Source organism: Telopea speciosissima, chromosome 2 (assembly GCF_018873765.1).
Source record: "Telopea speciosissima isolate NSW1024214 ecotype Mountain lineage chromosome 2, Tspe_v1, whole genome shotgun sequence".
Lineage (NCBI taxonomy): Eukaryota > Viridiplantae > Streptophyta > Magnoliopsida > Proteales > Proteaceae > Telopea > Telopea speciosissima.
Genome location: NC_057917.1, coordinates 70,377,397 through 70,397,134, shown reverse-complemented (window position 1 = coordinate 70,397,134; position 19,738 = coordinate 70,377,397). Strand labels below are relative to the sequence as shown.

Genomic DNA, 19,738 nt, shown 5'->3' with positions numbered 1-19,738 from the left:
CCAGATCGACGGCTGAAGTAGTACCACCCCTTTTCTGGAGACTTCTTTAAGAAGAAGAGCCGAGAGAAAAGCGCCACGCTTGCGCCTCGGCCCATCTCGCAAAATAAGGCATAGAAGCCGTACACGGCCAGCTTAGAGTTTGGCACCAGCTGACCCGGGGACAGGTGGAAATGGTCCAAGATCTGGTCCACCAGGCCAATGACGGGGAGCTTGAACGCATACTTGAAGGGTAGCTCGTACAAAGCCACCGCATCGGGCCTGATGTAGCAGGCCATCTCCCCTGGGTTAGGAGCTCGGAGCTGAATGTCCTCGGGGATGGCATAGGTCGTCCTCAGATAGTCGAGGTCGGCATCCGTGATCGTGCTCAGAACGGTGTCGACACTCCCTTCTTCGAGCGCAGGGGTGTCAGCGGACGAGCTGACCGAACCAACCCCCACTTCGGAAGAATCTCCCTCACTTGACTCCTCATCGGATGAGGACGACCCAGAGTTCTCGGCTTGGTCCGGGGCAATTGGTTTGGCGGCGTGGTCGAACTCCAGGAGCAACGGAGGAGCCTGACGAGGCTCCACTACATCGGGCTCATCCGAAGTTGAGCCCAATAAGTCTATGGTGGGAGAACGAGCGAGGAGCTCTCAGCTCGGTCTCCGCCCTCTGGTGTCGCGGTGAACAGCTCGCCCATGGGACTACTACCAACTAACATATTGGGCGGAGAAGACTTACTGGTTGAAGAAGAGCTGAGGATGAGCTAAGCGCGAACGAAGCAAATGCCGAGCTGATCATGAACCAGAAAGCACCGAGCGCTGCAGAGCTGAAGAATCCGAGCTTGCCGAGAAGTCAATAACTTGGAGCAGTGAAGAATGAATAGTTAGGAGTCACCTATTTATAACTCTTGGGTTGAACTGATCCAATGGCCGAGCAGAGCTCAGCATAATTCAACGGCCCAGATCAAAGGACGTTTTGAATTCCCGAGCCTGCCATAATGACTCTGCTGACGTGGCACTGATGCCCAACCGTCAGACCGTGCAACGTCAAATCCATGGCAAAAAATAAGCTCAGTCGTAAAAATCTTTCAGACAAGCAGACCTGAAAACTTCACTCATCAGTGTCGAGCCGACCCCTAATGAGTGGGGGGGCCTGTGATGAGGCATAAAACACCCCACCAATCAGAGGCTGCCATGTGGCCGACCTGACCTCAGTCCGAGAACCAAATTAAGCCGAGCCAAAAATCGGGTCGACCCGATCTCCGATAAGTTACCTGATAGAGCTGGACTTGCACAAGTTAGCCAGTGGCTGAGGCCGAGCTCACACAGGTCAGTCGTAAACTCCTGGCCGAGCTTACTGCCGAGACCAACCTCTCGGGCCGACCTCCCAGGCTGAGGTGATTGCCAAAGCTGACCTCCCAAGCTGACCTCCTAAGCCGACCACCCAGGCCGAGCCCTCCTCCACGGAAGCTACCATAGAGCCCCACCAGGGATCGCGGGGCCACATCACCGCATCCCAAAAATCACGGGATAAGAATCGAGTCACTATCCCAGCGCAATACGAAGTCACACTCTACATGGACTCTTACCTTAATAAGAGCCCGGCCCCGAAAATAGCTCTCCACTCCGCTCTACACGAGAGAGCCTTCCGAAAGAAGGACTCTCCCAACCGCCTCATCTCATCCTCACTCTATAAATACCCAGGTATGGAGCACCATTCCTCATCTTGCTTTCACTACGCAGTTACGCTGTTGCATTGGAGACCTGACTTGAGCATCGGAGAGTCCTTGGCCGGAGCCACACCGGCTCTCTTGTGCTCATCGCTTAGTTTTTGCAGGTTCATCCGTGGGCGAACCGAGCATCGGAGATTTTCACCCGTAACACCTGTACTTGACGTCAAGTACGGGCAATGTAATTGAGAGGATAAAAATTCAGGTTAAGTCGTCATTTTTGCCTCCATATGAGAGGAATTGGACAATCGTACCGAATAGGGAACCAGACAAGATAAAAATTCCATTACATTGCAGGGAGGGAGAGAGAGAGAGAGAGAGAGAGGCGTGAACCATTGCAACATTTCGCAATCCATGAAAAAGCAAATTTGGTGGGACGTAGTTGTCCAACAAAATTTGTATAGTGAACAAGGAGATCAATGAAGAATTGTTACAAATCAATTTCCTTATTCATGGCCTTATACTTAATGATTTGTAACAACTCCCCTTACACTGAGAAATATTCACACTAATATTGAAATCAATGGATAATCAATTCATCTATTCATAACTTCAAATTGAATAATTTTTTTATTGATTTCATCCTATTCGATTTTCGATTTGGATATTGGTCAGTTCGGTTCAATTCAGTACAATTCGATTTTCAGCCAATCTTGAATTCTTGATACCCCAGTACAAAACTAGTCCGATATGGATCAGATTTTTAGATCATTTTACCGGTTCAAGCTACATTTTGACACCACCCCTAACTATTACTTAGTACTTACTCTCATTTTTTGGAAAATCAATACAATTCTCTCACCCCTTAAACCCCACCCTACCCACCCAAAAAAAAAAAAAACCCACCCCACCAAAAGAACGTTGCATTGGTTTTACCGGGTGGAATGGGGAATCTCCTAAGCGTAAAGATAGAATCATGGGCACTATTCAGGGTGACAAAATGAATGTCTACATATAATATCAATATCGGTAGCTATATCGGTCACCACTGATACCGATATCGGTACGATACCGGTCGAGGTTGATACGAGCCGTATCAACCTATATCAGACATAAATTCTAGAACAAACCACTCTTTACCTGATCCATATTGGGATTGAAAGAAGTTATTTTATGGGTTAATAATTAAATAGGATGTATAGAAATTATCTGGATATTGTGTCTGCTGACATGGCAGCATCTACGCCTTACAAACGATTCGGAAAGGTCCCAGAACACCACCCTCCGCCATTGGGTTTTTTTGTTTCTAGAACCATCCTCACAAGTTACAACCCTTCCCACTTAAACCCCTGGACAGGGTTTTGCACATTCAATTGATTGATCGTTTTCGTTGCTATTGGGTCTAGGTCTCCTAGCTATTCTCTACAGCTTCTCAATACCTGGGCTTTAATGGCGCCCGCTCTAAGCAGGAGCTTGGTTGCAGCTTCTGCTTCCTATTTTCCTTCGTCATCATCTTTTTCCGTGCATAACCGCAGTAGAGTTCTGAGGTTAGGAACTGCTTTTCGACCCGGAAATGTTCTCAGAAATAGTCTTTCTGGCGCCGGATTGAAGTGGAAGGTAGAAAAGAGGGACAGTCGAGTGGTTGTCCGATGTGAGGCGGCGGCTGTTGCAGAGAAAGAAGCCGCTGAGACTTCTGGGGAGAAGTTCGAGTATCAGGCGGAGGTGGGTTTTCATTCTTTATGTTGCTCGCTACTGTTTTGTTCAGTCTGATGGGTTAATATTGTTTTCCCTGGTTTCTGATAGCCATAGGTGGGTTGAATTCTGAGTAGTGGTGAGGTGTTGCGTCTGGTTACGAGTTAGTATAGCCTTATACCCCCATTTGATTGTGTAAGGAGAGAAATGGCTCTTTTCCTTCAAAGAAACGAAATTAGGGGAAAGAAAATAAAGAACGTAAGAATTTTTTTTTCTTCGATTGCTGGAGTTTTATTTCAAGATAATGCGAGCTTCTCTTGGATTAAGATTTCATTTGCCCTGAACAACTGGAAGTTTTCGGATTCTGGCTATCAATTTCTACTTTCGTTTTCGCATGGTTATTTCTATACATTCAAGTTTGTTAAATGTTCTCTTATTATTAACTACCTTCCTCCATTATCTGTTTTTATTGCCTTGTCATCATTGTAGATTGTGTCTCATAGGTTATGATTTCTGTAAATGATTGCAGGTCAGTCGGCTTTTGGATTTAATAGTTCACAGTCTTTATAGCCACAAGGAAGTGTTTCTTCGAGAGCTTGTGAGGTGGGTCTATTAGCCTGTCTTGACTTAACTGCTATTTCTCTTGAGCAATAGATTCTTCATTTTCTACTTCTTTGACCCTTGGGAATCTATTACTCTTTGTTATACACCGTACTTGGAAGCTAGACTCTTTGTTTCATGAGATATTGGAGGCATAGTTAGTAAATTCGAGTTGGGCAAAAAAAGGGGTTACGGATGCATGCTGGAATTAAGCGGACTAGATCACATTTATAATTTTCAAAAATATGGTGCAAAAAAGCGTGTTCGGCAATTACACGTGTGTTTATTTTTTGTTTAATTCGGTTCCTTGTAAAAATTCGTGAGCAAAATTTTGGGCATATATTCACTATGCAATAGACATGTACATCGCCTAATAAACAAAATAATAGCATGTAAACAATAATTTTATCAAAAGAAAGCCTCTCAACCACACAATAATAGCTGAATACTTAGTCCTCTATTACATACTATAAGACTATCATATGACACATCAAGATCGATGACATAACGGAAGAAGGTAAACTTTAGTTATTTTAGAATCAGTACTATGTCAAGACAGACTGTTGCAATACAACAACAATTATGCTGTATATTATTTGAATCAATTGGTACCATTCAGGCCCTGGAAACTGTTGATAAATATGTACTACATAAGAAACTTCCAACAGAACATATGAATAATTGAGCATAACACTATGAAATTTTATTAGGAATCTTTTATACTCACACAGACACACACACAAACTCACATAGATGTAAAAGAAGAGTACATCACCTGGAAAATTGATGACAGCCAACAGTAAGCATGTTCTTAAACAGTATGGTTAGAAGTCGGATGAACCAGCAGCAGATAATGGTGTTGCAGGAAAAGGCATAAATGAAACCTTTCAGTTTTTTATTAAGCATTCAAGACAGTCATTCTCTGTTGCTGGAAATAGTAGAACCTTCAGTATTTTTTAAGTACTCAAGGCCTCATTTGCAGCATACATATATAGATTTCAGTATTTTATTAAGAAAGCACTCAGCCTCATTCTCTGTAAATCCTCACATGCTAACACAAAACTTCTACAGAAAAGGGAACTTCCGAGTTCCGATCTGCATAGGTGCAGTTGGCAACCCGATAGAGAGAGTTAACAGAATAATGAACAACTTCCCCCCGAAAGATCGAATATTAACCTCCGCTACTCCTTCGTTGGGGAGTAAAAGTAAACAGTTAGATGTAGAATATCTTACTGGTATTATCTCAGAGACACCAGCGGCATATGAAGTTGTTTTGATACACAAATGGATGCTGGTCAGAGGCACTTGCAGAGCTCTGGGCCACAGCAATGGTCATCAGAGATGGAGAAGAAGAAAGGAGTTGACGACAGATCGACATTGAGAGTTGGGGAGTAGAGACTTAGGGAGTTTGGGTAAGAGAAGAGGAAGAAGGGGTGAAGGAATTGAAGTTTTGCACTTCTGCTTCGTTTTTTTTTTTGGTGGGGGGGGGGGGAAGATAAAACCTCTTTTTTTTTAACAAAAAAGTCTGTGATTCGTGTTCATGAATAAAATGCGTTAGATTCGTGTTATTATAAAATGTGCGAATTTTGCCGCATCATTGGATTAATTCGTCAAAAGCTCATTTTATTCGTTCAAAAGTTTGTATGCGCGAATAATTTGCGAATTTACTAAGATTGGTGGTGGGGACCTTGGAAAATTTCTTTTACTCCTTTAACTTTGACTGATTGTCTTAGAACAGTTTTTCTCCCTTCTTTTCATCGTTACTTGAAAGCTCCACTTGGAAGAGATAGTTTCATTCTTTTTATTATATCTTCCTTTGTTTGATTGATCTGTTCTATTTTATTGCCGCGGTCTTCCTCAGTAATGCAAGTGATGCTCTAGACAAGTTGAGATTTTTAAGTGTGACCGAACCCTCTCTTCTTGGAGATGCTGGTGAACTGGAGATTCGCATCAAGCCTGATCCAGACAATGGAACCATTACTATAACGTATGGTACTTTGAGTCTTTTACCTTTTCTAAGTTTGTTATCTTGATTGGTGGAGTAGTTTTTGATGATAAGCTTTGCTGATCTTGCAGAGATACAGGTATTGGAATGACTAAGGAAGAGCTTGTTGATTGTCTTGGTACCATTGCTCAAAGTGGAACATCAAAATTCTTGAAGGCTCTCAAGGTTGTTTTTTTTTAATGGTTTTATTATTACCTCTTTTTTTTTTTTTTTTTTTCCGGTGTGTGTGTGTGTGTGTATGGGAGAGGGGGATTCCTGTACACCTTTCTACTTCATATGCTTCTGTAGCTTAGTTTTATGTCTTTTCTTTGACTCATATTTATATTGGTGACCATGACCCCTCTATTGAGCCTTATTTGTTGAACCTGTATGCAGGAAAATAAAGATCTTGGAGCAGATAATGGTTTGATTGGTCAATTTGGAGTTGGATTTTATTCAGCATTCCTTGTTGCTGAAAAGGTATGTGGCAATACACTTGAAATTACCATTCTTAAGTTACTCTATCTCTGTGTTAGCTCTGTAAGAAATGATTGAGATTTTTGTGTTCTCATTAATTCATACACAGCTTTATTTCTGATTTATTCTTGAACTTGGGATAGGTAGTTGTGTCTACAAAGAGCCCAATGTCGGATAAGCAGTACGTCTGGGAAGCTGTGGCTGACAGTAGTTCGTACTTGATAAGGGAAGAGACTGATCCTGATAATCAACTGCTGCGTGGAACTCAGATTACCTTATACCTGAGGGTAGTGCTTCTCTCCCTCCTTTCACCATTTAGTATTACTACTTGGATCCTCATACAGGATCATTAGTTTCTGCCTTTTTCTCTTGCAGCCAGATGATAAATTCGAATTCTCAGAACCAACTAAGATTCAGAGTTTGGTGAAGAATTACTCACAGTTTGTTTCCTTCCCTATTTACACATGGCAAGAGAAATCAAGGACTGTGGAGGTGAGGGTTCCTTTCTGGATTGTACTTCTGTAGCTATCAGTTCAAAGGAATTTGTTTAAAGCTGTCATGTCATTTCTTACTGTTTGTTTCTTGTTGGAAACAAATAGGATGTCTGGGCTTAATGTTGTTCAATGGGGGCATGGTGCCTTCGTTAGCTTCTTTTTAGGGTGATTGCTTTAAGAGTGGTATTCTTTATTGTTTTGTCAAACTGTAACTTGGCGTTTCCGTGGCTTCAAAGTAAAACTTGCTTTCTTTTGTTTGTTTTTAATTAAAATGAGACTTGGATAGGTAGAAGAGGAAGAAGAACCAAAAGAGGGAGAAGAAGAAAAACCAGAGGTAATGAGTGGGATTTGGATTGTTTGGTCATCTTGCTTCTTTTCTTTTTAAATAGCATAGTCAGGCTTACGTTTTTTTTGTTGTGCAGGAAGAGAAGAAGAAGAAGAAGAAGAAGAAGACTGTAACAGAGAAGTATTGGGATTGGGAATTAGCCAATGAAACAAAACCGATATGGGTGAGCCTTTGAGCCTTTTCCTTTCCTTCTCTTTTTTTTTTTGGGCGGTGGGGGTGGTGGTGGGGGGGGGGGGATGGTGCATCGTATCTGCTTTACTTATGGCTCCATTTGTTTCTATGGTAAATTATTTCCAGAAAATCAAGTATTGGTTATGATACTTGTCTTGTTTTTCTTTGTAACTAGGGCTCTTCCTTATTGTACGTAATAAGAAACATGTTTAGGCATGGAGCTGTGGAAATATTCCAGCCTGTATGAGGGTGATGGTGGTGGTGATGGTATTGTTTACCAATTCCCACCATTTCACTGGAGAAGAACATCCAAATTATTTAATGGAATGTTGTCTTCATCATTTTGTATTAGATTTCAGTCAAACCATTACTGTTTTTCTTTTTTCCTGTATGATTTCTTCTTATTTTCATACAATTTCGATAACATTTTGCATTGGAATGAATGGAGTGTAACTCTTGCATTATAAATTCTTTCTGTACATAAATCTGTGGGTTTCTATATGTACTATTCTAGTTGTCGTAGTGATCTTTTTCATTAAAATTTTGTAGATGCGAAATCCAAAAGAAGTTTCAAAGGATGAGTACAATGAGTTCTACAAGAAGACATTTAATGAGTTCTTGGACCCACTTGCATCTACCCACTTCACCACTGAGGTACATTGAGATCATCCATTGGCTATTGCACTGGTCAAGTTTCTAGGTTGGGAGTCTGATCTGTTATTAAAATTTGGCAGGGTGAGGTGGAATTTAGAAGTGTTCTTTACATTCCTGGCATGGCACCTCTTAACAATGAGGACATTGTAAACCCCAAGACAAAGAATATACGTCTCTATGTCAAGCGTGTATTTATTTCAGATGACTTTGATGGTGAACTGGTAAGTCTTATGGGGTGCTGGTGTGATTTGGAGTACTTTAATTATTTTTTTTGGGTGGTGGGGTTGCCATTACTTCTTGGTTGATGGGCCATGTAGAAACGTTCTTTCTGATCAAATATACTGCTTACTAATTCTTGTATCCTTGGAAGAAGATCTTCATATGACAACCTGGTCTAAATAGTGATTCCCATTTGCAGTTTCCACGATACTTAAGCTTTGTAAAGGGTGTGGTAGATTCAAATGACCTTCCTCTTAATGTTTCAAGAGAAATTCTTCAGGAAAGCCGAATTGTAAGTTAAAGATTATCTGCATTTTCAAATCAAATGGTTTTGATAGCAGTCTTTTCCCTTGGCCCAAAAATAAGTTACAAACAATGAATGCTCCGGTTTGTTTATAAAAGCTTTTCCATTCTCTGTTTCATTTAATATTCATAGTACGGTTTAGTCAGTTTTGTTCTGTCATTGATAATGATGGTGACTTTTGTTTCTTTCCCGGTTTCTGTTCTTTCGTGAACTGACAGGTTAGAATTATGAGAAAGAGGCTTGTTAGAAAAACATTTGATATGATCCAGGAGATATCTGATGGTGAAAATAAAGAGGTATGGGACAATTTGATCCAAGGTACTGGGTGCACTGTTGGATCTCAGATTAGCATCTACATGGTGTAACTGATTTATCTTTTTGCAGGATTACAAAAAATTCTGGGAGAACTTTGGGAAATTACTCAAGTTGGGTTGCATCGAGGATTCAGGAAATCACAAGCGCATAACTCCTCTGCTACGGTTCTACTCTTCCAAAAGTGAAGAAGAATTGATTAGCTTAGATGACTATGTTGAGAGCATGCAGGAAAACCAGAAGGCTATCTACTACTTGGCTACAGACAGCTTGAAAAGTGCAAAAACTGCCCCATTCTTGGAGAAGTTGGTCCAAAAAGATATTGAGGTATTTACATCATTGTAGTCTGTAGAGACACCATGCGAACTGAAGAAGGATGAGAAAGGATATTGTATCCTACTAATAAGGATGGTGTGATTTCTACTAATAAGATTGTACTGTGAATTTAAATGCCCTGAACATTGAAAGTGCAGTCCTCTCTTCCCCCCCCCCCCCCCGGGCAACACACCTAAAAAAAATTAGTGAAGATTGGGTTCACCACCTCCTAAAAGCATAGAAAGCAGGTTCTGTTTGTTTCTGGAGGCCAAAATGTTGCTTCTAGAAGCTAATGTAAATAAGAAGAGTTACTGAAGCTAGTAACCACCCTTAAACACTCCCCACCAGCCAAGAAGACAAAGAAGAATGGGATCAGAGAGCAATGTGTTTCTATTTTTAAGCTGAAGATGATTGGAGAGGAGAGAGGGAGGAGTAAGGTCCATAGAAAGTATATGGTTGATGATAAAAATGCTTCTAAGAGACGGGTCTTTCTCATCTTTAGTGGAAAATAGTAACCATGTTGGTGCAGAGATTTTCATATTTTTCTGAATGACTCGAGTACTGTCTGTGCTGTCTAAGTTCTATTCGAGTGATGGCCAAGTTTGGTCCAAAATGAACAATATATGAAATAAAATATTTTAATCAGGCTCTTTGGTTATAATAAAGAAAGAAAGATGCATGAAGAAACCTAAATCTCTTAATGCTTTTTAATGTCTTCCATTGGCCCTTACTGTTGCAGGTCTTCCTTCCATGGGTTGCTGATGTGATATTCTCTGCTGCAGGTCCTTTGTCTAATAGAACCTATTGATGAGGTTGCCATCCAGAACCTACAAACATACAAAGAAAAGAAATTTGTTGACATTAGCAAGGAAGACCTAGAGTTAGGTTCGTTTATTATTTAATAAGGCATCAAATTTGATTGATTGAATATTTTTCGTTACTGCAACTTTTCTTTCTGTTCCCCTGGGATGCTCCTTACTCATTACGTGAATTGGTACATTAGGTGATGATGATGAGGTAACAGAAAGGGAAAACAAGCAAGAGTACAATTTTTTTTGTGACTGGATAAAGCAGCAACTTGGTGACAAAGTAGCTAAAGTGCAAGTCTCAAAGCGTCTCAGTTCATCTCCCTGTGTGCTTGTTTCTGGCAAGTTTGGATGGTCTGCTAATATGGAAAGGTTAGTTATATCTTTTGATGCCTGGACTTCTACTTCAGTCATCCATTTGAACTTTCTCTCTTTGAATAAAGGTTTTTCTGAATTTTCCCACTCCTTTTTCAAGACTTATGAAAGCACAGACCCTTGGAGACACCTCAAGCTTGGAGTTCATGAGGGGGAGAAGAATATTGGAGATCAATCCAGATCATCCTATCATTAAAGACTTAAATGTAAGATCAAGCTCTTTAGCTGATTTGGGCCGAGATTTACTACGTTATTGATTTTGAAGTTTCTCTCTCCCTACATAGGGGCTTATGGTAATTTGTTCATTTACATCTGAAGTTTTTCTTTACTGTTTGGAGCAACCATGCAAGGTTCAAGGTTTCAGTTTCGAGCCTGGTTTTGACCAGGCTTGAAACCTTGGAACTGAATTATTTCACAGAACTATATTTCGATTGATGATTTCGAGGTCCAAATGGCCAAATTAGTCCCGAAACTTCTAGGAAACCTTATTTAGAAACCATTTCATAATTATCAAATGTTATACATGGTTCATTAGAAAGATATGGAGTGATTTGGCCAAAAATCACAAAAATTGAGGTTTTCTGGAAAGTTTCCCTATTTGGTGTCGTAACTAGTGAAACGATAACAAAACTCAAAACATGGCTTAAATTTCATTAGAACTGCAAAAATTCGATTGAAACTATGCATTTTATACAAAGGGTTTGACCAAAATGATACTGAAATCCGAACCATGGTCGAAATTTGCCAAAATTGCAAAATTTTGATTGAAACATGGTAAGACCCAGGTATCACACCTGTTTTTGATTTGACCTTTCGAAATATTTCATGAAATTTCAGTCATTTTGACCAAAATACTTGTTTCGAGGGCTGTAGCTTAGTGTTACTCACAAAATTACTAATCACAGGTAGATTTTATGGTTAAGAGCTGCTGTAATAATTTTTTTTTTTTTTGGGGGGGGGGATGGCAGCTACAATAGGAAAGTGAGAAATTTTAAAGAACACATTTTTTTATGGTTCTACCTGATATTAAAGGTACATTTTTTTCTCTGTAATTGTATCATGTTTGATGTTTATGAACGTCCCAAAGAATAAGGAAAAGCAGTTATACTTTACCATTTTAGAAAATATATACTGTGAGCCTGCAAACTGTTGTATTGCTTATGAGCAGAACACTCCTTAGTTGTGGTCATAATCAAATTGCTGATACTGGTGGGTATATAACTGCAGGCTGCATGCAAGAATGCCTCAGAAAGTGCCGAAGCCAAAAGAGCTATTGATCTCTTGTATGAAACAGCCTTGATTTCCAGTGGATTCACTGTAAGGCTATTAAACTAGTCTTTCATTTGTTAGCAGGGTTTAGTTTTCTGTTTCAGCATTTGCCTAATTTATTGCATTCTAATAGTCACCTTGCTTCCTGCTTTGTTGCCTTCTCTGTACAGCCTGACAGTCCAGCTGAGTTGGGTAACAAGATATATGAGATGATGGCAATTGCCCTCGGAGGACGGTGGGGACGATCAGATTCGGAGGAAGCAGGAATAGAGGAATCCAGTGAAGTTTCTGTTGAGACCTCAGAAGCCGAAGTGGTTGAGCCATCAGAAGTGAGGGCAGAGAGTGATCCTTGGCAAGATTGATAATTTTCTGTGCACTTTTTGAAAATAGGTATGTTTTTCTGGTATTGTTTATGATACTTGATGCAGGTTTTACGTGAAGGCCTTACAAGCTGAGCATGAGAGGACAAGTCAAAAGATATCAATTGTAACTGTGACAGAAAGATATAAATCAATACATTCAAGTATTGAAAGAATATTCAAAGTCTTAGACTTCATGTATTGACACTATCAGAAAAGCAGGGTTAAATAATTTTGAAACTTAAATTGCTGGGAAGGTTGTTTGTTTAATTTATAGTTTTAAAATTTGCATTTGTTTACATCTTATTTTGGTCAATAAAGCAAACTTATTTCAATCAAGTTTGACCTGTTTTTAGTGATGACAAACTGTCAATGATCAACAAACGGTCAGCAGGGTAATTATAAGTTATAACTAACCCTCGAGGAAGTGGGTAATTGCAAAACTATCTGTTTTACCAAACAAAAAATTGCAAAATTATCTGGTAATTACCAAAAACCACCAAAACTGTTTTGACATAAAAGAGAAATTTAAGAATAAAAGAAGGCATCTCCATATAAACACAATAATCTTTACATTTTATCTTTTATTTTATTTTGGGTAAATGACACCTTAGGTATCTAACGTTATGACATATTATAGTTTAGATATTTGACGTTTCACATATTATGTTAATTGGATTATAATTAATTCAATCATTAAATTTATTTTTTTTACCAAATTACCCTTGAAATAATTATAATAATTTTTATTTTTTAATATAAAAACTTAGGGACCCACATCACTGTCCCCCATCACCCTTTCTTCTTCTTCCTCTTCCTGGAACACCACCGTCCCGTTCCCTATTACAACCCAACCCAACTCCACCCGCCCCTACCCCCTCCCTCCAACTCTACCCCACCACCATGCACCACCCTCTCTGCCATTACATCTCTCCCACGTTCTTCATCCTCTCTTCATGTAACCAATCTTTCTCTCAATGCTATTCTTTTTTTTGTTTTTTTCAACTCCCATTCCTTGTTTCCTACCCTCGCTCCAGTGCGAGATCTATAAAAAATTCCAGTTTTGCGTGGTGCTCGGTGCTTTGAAGCATTCTAGAGGAAGGAGAAGAGAATAAGAGAGGATAAATGGCGGATATCGCTCTTTTGATCATAGAGGAGTACGAGAGCAGGACCAGGATCTCTGATGAAAGAACAGGTGGGCACTGACTTCGCTAAGACGGCTCTTGATCTCAAGTCTGAGCTCGTTCTCACTGCCATTAATGGCTTCTTCTCAACTTGACCAATATCCAATTTTATGATTGTTGATTAGTCAATTTTCGTATGCAATTTTGTAACTCTTGTACATAGAGAAGAAAAAAATTTTGAGGAGGGGGGTTGGAGCTCTGTACATAAAGATTGTTAGCAAATGATTTACAAACTTAAAACAGGTCTCTCTCTCAACCCTCCTCTCGTCGGTGTTGTTGTTGGATTTTTGTCAATGTGAATTTATACTTAAAATTTATCTTTGTCTGTGAGGAGGAATAGGAAATAAGAGCGTAAAGAATGAATCTTTCTTTTCTGATTTTTTGGGGGTCCCATGGTATACAAGCGTCTACAAGCTTTCTTTACACCAAGATCGTTCATTTATTCCAAAGGAGTCGGTTTGTATCTCAGCTCAGAAGAAAACGGATGCCCAGGTTCCGCCGGTTCTTAATTTTCATGGTGGTGCCATGGTGGGTTAGGGTTGGAGGAGGGGTAGGGGCTGGTGGAGTTGAGTTGGGTTGCAACAAGTAGTGGAGACGATGGTGTTACAGGAAGAAAAAAAAGGGATGGGGAAGATAGGTGATGTAGGTCCCTATTTTATATTAAAAAATAAAAATAATTATTTACAAGGGTAAATTTGAAAAATAAAAAATTGGGTTAATTATAATCCAATTTAGGTATCCCAAACATAATATGTGAAACGTTGGACATCTATGCTACAATATGTCAAAACATTAGTTATCTTGGGTGTCATTTATCTTTTTATTTTTTAGATTTTGATTTTTAGATTTACATCTTGTTGGAGAATAACTCCAACAATATGTCTTTGGCCCGTGTTTCAAGAGACATCCATTAGCATCAAGTTGTAAGCTTCAATTGTTTGTGGTTGACAGAGTTGTAAAGACTTCAACAAATTCATTACTGGCAAGTGAGCAATTTGGTCTTAGAGTAGTTTTAGTGTTGGTGTACTTAACATATCAAGTTGTAAGCCCCTGTTCAGACTAGGTGAGTTATAAAGATTCAACAGATACATTGCTGCAAATAAACAATTTGATTTCATATTTCTTATTCTAGACATTTTAATTTTTACAATTAAAAGTTGTTGGAGCAAATGAGACATTGTAAATATTCCATTCTTTCTTGGTTAGAAGTCAAATATGATCCATTCAGTGATCTCTCGAGTGCTTGCGACTCTGGCACACTCGTGCATCTTCAACTCATACGACTGGTGCCTTTGAGATGCCAAAAATATTGGTAACAACATTATAATTGATGATACAGATCATCTATTGTTTTGTTTAATTTACTAGTTAAGTTGGTCTTTTGAGGCTATGGGTTACTCTTAAGGAGGTAGATTGTGATTTGTTGGCCAGGGAATGAGTGGAACTTCATGAAGTGTAGTCGAAATAGTACCAGCAACAAATGCCCGGTGCACTTGGTAGAGGCTGGGGCATTAAAGCTCATCCTACCTCCTGGGTTTAAGTCTCCTAATTCACACCTTCCTTTTCCCACTCCTAGAATAGGATAGACTAGGACCTAAGAGGGCGGGGGGTTGAGGAGGGCCCAGGCAAACATCTCACTTTTAATCTCAGCTTAATAGGTAGAGGAAGTAGCTAAATTGGGTTGGCGACTTCTCAGTGAACCTAATTCGCTGTGGGCTAGGTTACTCAAGGCCAAATATTTCCATAAGCTTTCGCTGTTTGACCCAACAGTAAGAAATAAGAAAGGCTCTTGGGTGTGGAATAGTATTTCACATATTATACCCCACCTGCAAAACTTGGTAATCAAGAGAATTGGTAATGGTTCCTCTACTTTCTTTTGGTATGACAAGTGGGTTCCTCCAATGCCAGGTAATCTTGCTACTATCCTCCTATCTCCTATAACCTGTGTTGACAAATCAATGTTGGTTAACTCTTGTTTATATAATAATACTTGGAACTCTGACCTGATTGATAATATGGTCCCAGCTTCTATTTCTTGTATTATACAATCCATTGGTATTACTGATTCTGACGATAGATGGTGGTGTATTAAGGCTAAAAATGGTATTCTTACTACCAAGCTGGCTGCTCTTGAATTTGTTTCTTGTTGTAATACTGATTGTGTTGTTGCTTGGTGGAAGTTCTTTTGAAAAATTCCTATTCACCCTAAATTTAAATTCTTCGTCTGGCGTGTGCTAAATGAAGAAATTCCCACAAAGGATACTCTCTCGAAGTGGATCCAGATTGACTCCACATGCGCTCTTTGTGGATCTGTTGTTGAATCATCATGGCACCTATTCCTTTCTTGTGATTGGGTCAAACACATTTGGGTGGGAGGTGGGAGGTCCTTTGGGGTTACGAACCGATTCTCTGGCCTTGAATGATTTTAAATCCACTTGCCTGTTCTTTTTCCTCCAGTTCAAGTCAAACAAGTACCTCCTTCGTTGGTTTTTCATTGTGTTTTTTATTACTTGCTATTTTGTCTAGGCTGTTAGAAATAAGGTTGTGGTGGGTCAACAGCCACCGGATCCTATGTGAGTTATAAACAATGTCCAAAATTGGGTTTCGGATTTAAACTTATACCCCCCCCCACTTTTTCTTCCCTAGTTGTAATGAATGACTCTACTTCTGTTCCTACTTCTCATAGTTCCTTTAAACTACCTTTGCTTACCTTCCCTGTTTTAATCTGTGCAGGATACTCTAGTTCTGAACTAATCATAGCTGGGTGGTCATATTTCTTTTTGATAGATGGCAAGTTAAAGTTTTTTGATACAGGAACTCTACCAGTTACGGATGAGTTAGTAGCAGTTCTTTTTGCTATTAGGAAGGGATGCCACCATGCAGCCGGCATTAGGTCGCAGATTAAAGAGATTTGGGTTGAGAATGACTTGATTACCATGACTCTTCCATCTCCAACCAAATGCTTATGGCCGTGGTTTCTTTTTAAAGACTTTCTGCATATATCTAACATCACTCAAAATGTAAAATATACCAGGTTGGGTGATAAATTTTGTTTTATGATAGCTAGGAACTTGGCTAAGAACAGTTGTTTACAAAATGTATCTGCTCTTGTAACTTAGCTTTGGTTTTCTGTTTTCTAATCATAAAAAATAAAAAATAAAAAAAAGAAACAATTTTTTAAATAAAAATTACATGTTGGAGGGCATCCCACTGAGGCATCGATGGTTGGGCTGTTCCACACACATCGCTGAGTGTGCCCTACAAAACTAGCCAAAACAGTATCTTCTTCTACATATGCCTACTTTTTTCTTTTTTTTACAATTTTGCCCCCATTCTCCCTCTCTGCCTCCTCTCCCTCTATAGGGTTATTTTTTGATATGCCAGGCATCACCTCTGGAGATTCCTGTGATTATAGAATTGGATCCCAAAACATCTTATGATTCATAAAAAAACACTGTTTATCCGGAATGAACAATTACTATCACTTTATAGAGTCCCAACCCGTGATGAACCGTCAAAAACTGAAATCCAAATTACTACTGATAAATTAAGAACCACAAAGGAGTGTACAGACAGTAAAATACCTCTGGCTTCCAATCGGTAGTTGAATTCGGTTCATTACCGATACGAGTTTGAGAATTTTCCTTTGAAGTTTCGCTTCGGTTGCCAAGAAAAATCTTGAAATGGGAAGGTTTGGGACAAAACTGGGTACCAGTCTTTGCTACCTTGAACGAGATCCCCATCTCAGGTATGTTTCTAGGGTTGTCTCAAACTTTTCGACAATATGGAGTGATGGATTTGTTATGTGCAATAGTTCCACATCGGTCCCATAAGGGATTGGATGTGGGCATATATGATATTGGGTTCCCTCCCCTTGTACACCAGTTTATGAGGGTGAGTTCTTCCAATCGTAACATTGGTGCTTTCACTGACCCATCCTTTGCGGTTGGCTACTTGTGAGGGACGACCTGGTGCCAGAGTGCGAGCCGCTAGGAAAGGGCTACCTGCCATCAAGAAAGGGTCTTGGAGCAGAGTGTAGCCGTCTAGAAAGGGCTACCTGATCCGGAGTGGGCCGACGAGGATGTCGGCCGTTAAAGGGTGGGATAATGTTATGTGCAATAGTCCCACATCGGTCCCATAAGGGATTGGATGTGGGCATATATGATATTGGGTTCCCTCCCCTTGTAGACCGGTTTATGAGGGTGAGTTCTTCCAATCGTAACAGGATTTGAGTTCTCTTTCATGGCTCTCAAACTCCTGTCCGCAAATGCAAGATGTTCATGCCAAGGGATACACAGACATTGGTGGCAAGGCGCGGGTGGAGCCGTGGAGGTGGTGGCGGTGATTGGTGAATAGCAGGTTAGAGAGAAGGGGGTAAAAACGTAAAAACACGTGTGTTTGAAGGAGAAGCATTATTTTGGTTAGTTTTGCAATATCAATCTTAATTTTGGTTACTTTAATTAAAATAAAATATTGAGGATAGTTTCGTAAACTGAAAACCTAATGTTAGCTAATCTTGTAATTTTCCATATATTTTTTTGCCTTTTTCCTCCAACCACACCTCTGTTCCTTCCCGCTTCGTCGACGGACCACCTCTGGGTCTGAAATCTGAAGTACTGACTTCATCTGTTGCCGCCCTAGTAGACAGTTGGTAATCCCAAAGGACGGCGGAGAGGAGTCAAGAGGAGAGAGAGCACCAACTCCAATCCTGTTCAACAGCAGAGTCAGCAGCAGGAGGCGGCCTGGATAACGTATTTGCAAACATGTTATCCAAATGCCGGCTGAAAAATCTGAACCCATAGCAGTAATCTCTCTTCATTTGTTTCCTCTTTGCATTCATCTACTAATCTTACCTTGTATTTTGTTTTCTAATTTAAGAGGTTTGGCTTTCTATGCGACTTGTAGAAGGCTTTAATGGCGCTTCAGCCGCATAGGTTATTCTCCATGGGTTGCTTGCACGGAAATTTCACCTGTTCATCTCGACTTCTATCTATGGTAACGCTTCTCCAAGTTATTTCTTTGTATATTTGTATCCGGTTTGGGCTGTGGGGGAAATTGTTTGGTTGCAATTAGTATCTGCTACCACCAGAACAGCTCCGGAGCCTCCCTCTTTCCCTTTTCTTCCCTCCATTCGTAACCTCTTTCGAAATCAGTTTTGACTTTGATTCTAAACTTGTGATTCCTTTCACTTGGCCATCTCTCTTAACTATATTAATAATATTTCTTCTGCTATCAATTCGCATTGTGAACCATTGAAATGATTCATGATTACTACTCGTTGCTATAGTGTGGAATTATTATGTATACTGAAGCAATGGCACTGCTTCTGCAAGCCATTGATATTATCAATGTTGAATTCAGAATTTAATTCCCTTACCTTTAGGCAAGTCCTTTTATTTTTCTAGATTGGCGCCCTCAAAATTGTTTTCTTTTTCTTGCCTGCATTTAAATTTTCGTTGTCCCTTTCAATAATATGTAATTTTCCAGTTGGGTTGAACCGCTTGGAGAAAATCATTTGAACTTGAATTGGCTTCTAATAGTATTACATGCCTTCTTCTGTGTCACTCCTTAACATGAAGCAGGATGAAAGTGAAGTATTATCAGTAACCATTGCATTCTTGTTGTGTTGGAACTGGTTTTGCAGCCACAATGCAGGGAATTTCAGAACTACCCAGGCACTTGTTTGCCGTATGCGCTACGTGGCGACAGCAGTAAATATGGGAAATATGTTCATTTTAAATTCAGAAGAACAAGGGTTCCTTGCGGGATTGCTGCTAATCAATTAAAGGATAGCTTCAAGGTTGAACATGAACCTTTTATCATCAGAAGCCTTGCCGATGGGTTCGGGCATGGTACAATTTATACTTTCCAGTCCCAGTTTAGAGCTGGGTTTCCTTGTACTGTTAATCCCATTAATACTTTGAGGTGTTCAAACAAGAGTTTTAGATCAAATTCATCTTGTCAATATGGTCGTCGAGGTTTTTCTTCAGTTCATTCTGTTGAGATACCCCAGGAGTCAATAAATTCAGTTAATAGAATTGATAATCTGGCTTTGGGAGTTGGAAATAGTGGAGTTGATAATTTTTCTGACAAGAAAGTCTGCAGACAGCTGAAGCGTACAAAGTCATTGGCTGCTCATGGAAGAAGTCATGATGGAAATATACAAGTTTCAGATTCCTCCCTAGCTGTTAAAAGGAGTGCTCCTAATGCTAGCAAGACGGCTGCTGAAATTGAGGATTCAGTGAAGCTGGATGAGAAGGTAACCAAAGATGCCTTGCAGGATGTGAAGTCAGGATCATCTGTTAATTCTTCATCTAAAAGATCCAGTAAAAACCAAGAAGCTAACACGGAAGGACAAAAGATGCAGCAGTCAAGAAGTAAGAAACATGGTGAACTTTTTGGCACAAGTTCATCTTCTGTTGGAACTAAGGCTAAAGGTTCTAAAAAATCTACTCATGCTGCCAAAGCCACCCAATCCGACACTGCTTCAAAAGTAAGTACTGGTGGCTTGTGTTAAAGACTAAGG

At 39.9% G+C, this 19,738-nt stretch overlaps 2 protein-coding genes across 2 annotated transcripts in view; both read left to right on the top strand.

Annotated features, from left to right (window-relative positions):
• Positions 1–3,043: 3,043 nt before the first annotated feature.
• On the top strand, positions 3,044–12,105 carry LOC122651862 (heat shock protein 90-5, chloroplastic-like). Its single transcript, XM_043845422.1, has 19 exons — positions 3,044–3,373; positions 3,873–3,946; positions 5,805–5,930; positions 6,020–6,113; positions 6,324–6,407; positions 6,548–6,691; positions 6,780–6,896; positions 7,185–7,232; positions 7,321–7,407; positions 7,965–8,069; positions 8,150–8,290; positions 8,488–8,580; positions 8,811–8,888; positions 8,977–9,231; positions 10,002–10,104; positions 10,223–10,397; positions 10,501–10,606; positions 11,628–11,717; positions 11,840–12,105. Exons 1-19 carry the CDS (start codon positions 3,101–3,103, stop codon positions 12,029–12,031), a joined length of 2,385 nt encoding a protein of 794 aa, XP_043701357.1. The 5' UTR covers positions 3,044–3,100; the 3' UTR covers positions 12,032–12,105.
• A 5,864-nt stretch (positions 12,106–17,969) lies between these two features.
• The window catches only part of LOC122651467 (DNA topoisomerase 1-like), a 58,413-nt gene continuing 56,644 nt past the window's right edge, over positions 17,970–19,738 (top strand). Inside the window, exons 1-3 of the mRNA XM_043844863.1 lie at positions 17,970–18,016; positions 18,118–18,207; positions 18,857–19,705. Of these exons, the coding sequence (XP_043700798.1) occupies positions 17,987–18,016; positions 18,118–18,207; positions 18,857–19,705 (969 nt within the window). The 5' untranslated portion in view covers positions 17,970–17,986. The remainder of the gene's footprint in view (positions 18,017–18,117; positions 18,208–18,856; positions 19,706–19,738) is intronic.